Raw genomic sequence first — 6,541 nt, forward strand, 5'->3', positions numbered from 1 at the left:
CTTCTGGCTGGGTTAATGTTACTTGACCACCCAATGCAGAAACCTCATGGTCATCCCCACCCGTTCCATCGATTTCCCCCTCCAGACCCAAGTCCTGCTGGCTCTGCCTTCTAAGAACCCTGCCCTCCACCCCTCTCTCCAGCCCCGCTGCTGAGCCTTTGGTTCAGACTCTGAACTGCGGCAACATGCAGTGTGTCCCACGTGCCTCTGTTCTGTTCTCTTGTGCGGACAAAGGTGTCTTTGTAGTTCACATGTGTGATCTTGGGTCTCTGTTGCTTGGAGCAGAAGTATATAGTGTTGTTGTGAAGACGAAATGATTCCATCCCTGTAAAGTCCGTAGCCAGCCTCCTGGATTTTCAGAGGTCTGGATTTTGGAGCCAGGCAACTGGGGTTGCTAGCTGTGTGACCTTGGGCAGGTGACTTAACTTCTCTGTGTTCCAATTTCTTCATCCATAACCTGGGAACAATTGTATCACAAGAGGTTTGTTACATACTTACTCAATCAAATCAGTTGTCTGGGCTCTATGATCAGACTGCCTGGGTTCCTATCCTGGCACTAACTCTTACTTGCTGTGTGACCCTGGGAATTTACTTAAACTCTCTGTGCCTCAGATTCTTCACTTGGTAGAGTAGCTACCTGAATGGGTCCTTGTCATAATTAAATGCAACAATCCCTGCAAAGCACTTAGCAGACAATCAGTGCCCCGAAGGGTCAGCTGCAAGTGTGGCTATGGCTGCGGCCGTGCTTATGATTGCAGCTACTTGTGCAGGGCGCTGGGCGTGCAGGGAGAACAGTCAGACCCAGTCCAGGTCCTCAAGGACGTTTCCATTCCCAATCTAGAACTTCCACCCTGTCTATGTAACCTTGCGATTTCACTGTGCCTCACTTTTGCACTTGGGGAAACTTTTGCCTTCTGTGGATTTTGAACCACAGCAGAAATGCTCCCACCTTTGGGACGTGTCCCCTGACTCACAGAAATTCAGATGAGTCTGTGTCATGTCCACACCCCTGGGCCGCTTTGTGTATCACCCGGACAAAGTGAGAGCTCCCTGATGCCAAGCACCAGGCGGTGATTCACCCCGGCCCTGGCAGAGGGGTGCAAGGTGGATGGACGCCGATGAATGGGTGTGGACGGCAGTGTCACCCTGAGCATCCTCTTTGGGCTCCTTGTAGCTATGGCCTCGCCGCCCAGCTCTGCCACCCAAAACAGGTTTTCCAGTATTCCTGGAGCTGGGGCCATGAAGCTTTGAAGCTGAGAAATCTCCAAATTAAGAATTTCCTTTGGAAATCCTGCACTGGCTATAGAGAATCCAAGGACTAGCAGCAGGCTTTTGTAGCTTTCTGACTTCTAAAATTCACTTCTCTGTCTGTGAACAGGGGTCAGATTTCAGCTCCTGGAGAGGAGGGAGCCCTTGAAGCAGTCTGCTTAGAAGCTCCTCCGCTGCTACTTTGGTGATCCTTGTTAGACTTGCTGTGCACCCAGCCTGGCTATCTTTTTAAATCCCTTGACATCTGTAAGCAAGGTTGCTGCAGTGCTGGGCTGGAGCCACCTGAATCACACCCAGGGCTAAACAACAGCGAAGGCTTTGATGTATGTCGTTAAACTTGTTTTTCCTTGGGACCACAGTTTAAAACCTCCACACCTGAGCATGGGCAGAGCTGAACTAGCTCACTAGCCCAGTCATTTCAGAATTGAATCTCTCTGTGAGTCCTGACAGTGCTACCTTTCTAGAAGTGTCAAAAGCTCAGTTCCAAACATGCCATTTTTATTTTCCCTAAGAGTCACAGAAAGGAAACACTATACACACACATACGCATACATACATATCTCCGTACAGTCTATTTTTTGGGGGGGAGATGGGGCATGCAACAAACAGGTCTATATGTGTATGCAATTTTTATTTTGACCTTTTTTCTGTTTTTGAATGCACTGAACACTGCTCTAGATTTTACATCAAATTACTTACTTACTTAAAAGTAAGTAATTTCTCGAACTTGACCCCAAACTACTTCATCTAGCTGCTTCTGCACGCTACTGGGCTTCACACCCAGGAAACCAGGTATCCATAGAGCAGCCCCCAGAGTCACTTCTGTGGAACCCAGGTGTTATGTCCACAGGCTTTGATCCGAAACACTGCCTTCACAGAACAGGCCACACTGACTTCAGGCTCCTCTCCACCTTTGCTAAGAGCCCATACATGTTCCAAGTTCCTAAGAGCTCCTCGTTGAGGGGGAGCCTGACTTTCGCACGGCGCCAGGGACAGTGAACGTGTTCTGTGAGTTCTCAGCTGAGAACCTGGGTTTAGCTGTGCCTCTGACCAGCTGAACCCGGCCCGACCCAATTCCTCACAGCTACACAACTCTAATAGTAAATCCAGAGGAAGAATCGAGTGTTAGGAAATCCCAAAGCTGATGAACTTCCCCTGCGGACTCACCACTCACCACACCTGGCAGACACTTCATCCTGTGCATCTCTAGCAACTGTTTGGTAAACCTGGCCCCACGCTCTGGTTGCTGCCAAGCCAGCACGCCTCGGGCCACTGTTGACGGTGATCTCAGGGCACACCTGGACCCCGGCCGGTCAGGGGAGCCCTGCGCTGCTCTAAGTCTCTTACTTGGCTTCTTTCTCCCTAGATTTTGCAGGAAGCTCACCAGGTTCACTGTACTGCCACCAAGTCCTCCTTCCCAGCTAGCAAGCACCACAGATACTATTTGCAGCCTTACACGTCTCCTACATGCATTTCCTCTGAAACCGGAAATCGAGTTCCTCTGCCAGCCGTGGGATCCACCTATCTGCAATTTCACCTATATAACCAGTCATCGCTAGATAGAGGTGCACACCCAGAATTTGCCTCAAAAGCAAACGGAGGGAGAGTTTTCCTTATTCTCTCCACATGCAGAGAAGGGAAACTTTGCAACACACACATGCTTAGCAGCAAACTAAAGAACGTATTTTATTTTTTAATAAAATAGTGGCGCATGAAAAATATATATTACAGATCTACACAAGCAGGAGCCATGCTTTCTTGGCACGGGGGAGAGAATGCGCCACACAGAGTGGGTCTCCGCTGCTCTGGCGCCTCTTGATCTATTCATGGGAATCATTTGTTTAACAATGGAGAAAGTCAATAAGCCCCCCGGGTACCTTTCAATGAGCCCTCTCCCTCTTCTCCCCCTCCTTCCGACAAATCAGTCCAAACGTGTATAACACTGGCTTGGTTTCCATTAAAAAGCCACAAAATGTAGCACTAAAGGGTTTCTGAGGGCTGGGCCTCTGGGTTCTTTTGTTGGGAGATTTCTTTTGTTGTCTTTATGTACAGCAAAATACTTGTTTCTCTTTTTCATTTTCATGGAAAGGGGGAAAAATGTATTGCACATCCTTTGAATTTACAAATGTTGTGTGTGGTGGAAGTTTCTGTTTGGGGCTGGGTCTATTTTAAGTGACTCCAAATGCACGAGCCTGGGATGACTGTCAAGGTTCTCTTTCTTTCTGTTGGCGCAGAAGCCGCCGTCTGGCACAGCAGCCTTCCCCAGGGAGGCCCCGGGAAGGCTAAGGAGGGAGCAGCCCCGCTCTCGGAAACCCCCAGAGACCCTTTAATTTGTGAAGAAGCGATCTCCTCTCATCTTTGAAAACTCAAAATGCACAGTGCATATTTCTGGAAGGTTCTAAACAAAAGTTTTCTTCCGAGAGCTGAATCAACTACTTTGCCACAAATTAATTACACAAGAGGCCACTTGACTGAGGAGGTTCCTTTCACTGAGAACAAAACCAAAAAGCAAAACCTTTAAGTACATCTTTTACTTTCAGTGTATCACAGCATCCTGAATTTCAAGGATAAAAGCTTTTTAAATTTTTTTCCTGTCATTTTTATTAAAAAAACAAAAACAAAAAACAACCAGCCAACGCACCGAGGGAAGCTCCCGATCTCTCCGCCGCCGCTGCAGCCCCCCGGGCGGGTTTTCCCCGCCGCCCGCCCGGCCCCGCTCACACGCAGGTGGGGGGCTGCGCCGGGATCTCGTATTTCCCGAGGTGGGTCCTGGGGGGGTGCTGGGCTTTTTTGTAGAGCCCCCCGCCGGTGAGGACGCTGGCCGGTTTCCCGCGGCTCTTTTTCTTCAGCCTGCGGCTGCAAACGTTCTGCCAGGACTGCAGCGTCTTGGAGGTCCAAATCCACCCGCCGCTGGTGATGCCCACCACCAGGAGCATGAAGAGTTTCACCAGGAAGATCTCCAGGGCGGGGATGGAGGCGCCCATCCGGCAGTCCAGAGTCTTGGTCTCGTTGCTCAGCTGGCACCTGTGCTGCGCGGCCAGGGTTCTCCAGTAGTCCATGTTGAGGCGCTCGTAGAAGTAGCAGGCGATGACGCAGGTGGCCGGCACCGTGTAGAGCACCGAGAAGACGCCGATGCGCACCATGAGCTTCTCCAGCTTGTCCGTGTTCTCCCCGCCCGTCTTCATCACCCTGCGGATGTGGAAGAGCGCCACGAAGCCCGAGAGGATGAAGGAGGTGCCCACCACCAGGTAGCAGGCCAGCGGGATGAGCACGAAGCCGGCCAGCGCGGTGACGTCCTGGCTGCCCACGTAGCACACGCCGGTCAGCTCGTCCCCCGCCACGCGGCGCATCACGAGGATCAAGATGGTCTTCACGGCGGGGATGGCCCAGGCCGCCAGGTGGAAGTAGCTGCTGTTGGCCTCGATGGCCTCGTGGCCCCACTTCTTGCCGGCGGCCAGGAACCAGGTGAGCGTGAGGATCACCCACCACAGCGAGCTGGCCATGCCGAAGTAGTAGAGCACGAGGAAGACGAGGGTGCAGCCCGTGCTCTCCAGGCCCTCCTGGATGACGTACAGCTGCCCGCTGTCCCGGTCGCAGGCGATGCTTTCGGCGCCGGCGAAGAGGCGGATGATGTAGCCCACCGAGTAGACGCAGTAGCACATGGAGAGGAAAATGATGGGGCGCTCGGGGTACCGGAAGCGGCCCGGGTCGATGAGGAAGGTGAGCACGGTGAAGGCGCTGGAGAAGAAGCAGAGCGCGGACCAGACCGCCAGCCACACGGCGGCGAAGCGCTTGTCGTCGCGGCTCCAGTACACGTCCACGCCGGGCGTGCAGAGCGGCGCGCACGACGCGCTCTTCTCCACGTGGTGGAACTTGCCCGGGTTGTCGCAGGCGGCGGCGCGCCCGGGGCCCGCGTCCTTGGGCAGGGGCTCCTGCGCGCCCGGGGGCCGCTGCGGCCTGAAGAGCGGCGGGAACAGCCCCGAGCCCCGCGCGGGCTCGTCCGACCCGTTGCTGGGCGCCTCCATGCACAGGTAGTTGGGGTCGTTCTTGTTGGGGAGTTTGCTGCAGTCCAGCGAGTCGGGCCACTTGAAGTTGAACTGCTCCATGATCGGGGAGCACTTGAGCCGGGCCTGCTCGCACATGACCCGGCAGGCGGGGATCGGGGTGGAGACTTGCTCGGTGCACATGGGCGCGTACAGCGAGCACAGGAAGAAGCGGAGGTGGCCGTGGCAGCCGTACTCCACCAGCGGCGCGAACTCGTGCAGCTGGATGGCGGCCTCGCGCTGGTTCTCGTGGCCCATCAAGTTGGGCATGCGGGTCATGTTGTAGCCGATGTCCTTGCACATCGGGATCTCGATGGGCTGGCACTTGCCGTCGCCGGGACGCTCCATATCCATGGAACTGATGGCGGCGCACGAACCCATCACCTGCAGGACCAGCCACAGGCGGGGGTCGGGGCGCTGCATGGTGGTGTCGGGGGAGGGGGGTGCCCTCGCGGGGCTGGGGGTGGAGGGATCCGCGCCCCTCAGAGCCGCCGCTCCCGGGTCCGGGCTGCTGGCCCCGGCTCCCCGCCGCGGCTCGGAACCTCGCCCATGCTCACCCTGCCTGGCCCGAGCGGTGCGCACGGCGGTCCCCGGCCTAGATCCCCGCGCCGGGCCTCCGCGGAGTGGGGGGGGGCCGCGGGGGAGACAAGCAAAGTTGGCAACGGTACCGGGAAGCGACCGAAGCTCCCGGAGCTCTCGGTGCAGCCGCCCGGCGCGGGCTGCCACTCTCGGCCGCGGCAAACTTTGGCCTCTTCTTGGAGCGCCCAGGGGGCGCGGGCGCACGGGGGCCGGGGCCAGCGCGCCTCTCTCCCGCGGGCCGGGCGGCTCCTCCCTCCCTGCGCCTGCCTCGACCGGGCCCAGCCAGCCGCTGCCTGGAGATCGGCGTCCCGGGAGGAGAAGGCTCGCAAAAAGGCAAGGGGTGGAGGGGAAGCGAGCGCAGGCAGGCCCCGCCCCGGGCCGCCCGCCCCGCCCCCGCCCCTGCTTTGCATGAGAAAGCGGAGCGGCCCCGGGACGGCCCGCCTCCCCCCCGCACCAACCCACCCGCGCCCGGGCCCCGCGGGGCTGGAGCCCCCCTGCCGGCCGCGTCCCGCCCGCGTCGCCGCCCGGCCCCGGGACACACCCGCCCGCCCCCTCCGCGCGCACCGCCTCCCCCTCGCCGCCCCCAGCTCTGCCCCGCGCTGCGCCCAGCCACGGCGCCCCCTCTCCCGGCGGCCCCGGGGACTGTCCCC

At 57.3% G+C, this 6,541-nt stretch overlaps 1 protein-coding gene across 1 annotated transcript; it reads right to left on the reverse strand.

The window, feature by feature from the left end:
* Positions 1-3,013: 3,013 nt before the first annotated feature.
* FZD10 (frizzled class receptor 10) lies at positions 3,014-5,750 on the reverse strand. Its single transcript, XM_037817196.1, has one exon. The coding sequence runs from the start codon at positions 5,733-5,735 to the stop codon at positions 3,987-3,989; it is 1,749 nt and encodes a 582-aa protein (XP_037673124.1). The 5' UTR covers positions 5,736-5,750; the 3' UTR covers positions 3,014-3,986.
* Positions 5,751-6,541: the final 791 nt, after the last annotated feature.

This window comes from Choloepus didactylus, chromosome 23 (assembly GCF_015220235.1).
Source record: "Choloepus didactylus isolate mChoDid1 chromosome 23, mChoDid1.pri, whole genome shotgun sequence".
In the NCBI taxonomy this organism is placed as follows: domain Eukaryota; kingdom Metazoa; phylum Chordata; class Mammalia; order Pilosa; family Megalonychidae; genus Choloepus; species Choloepus didactylus.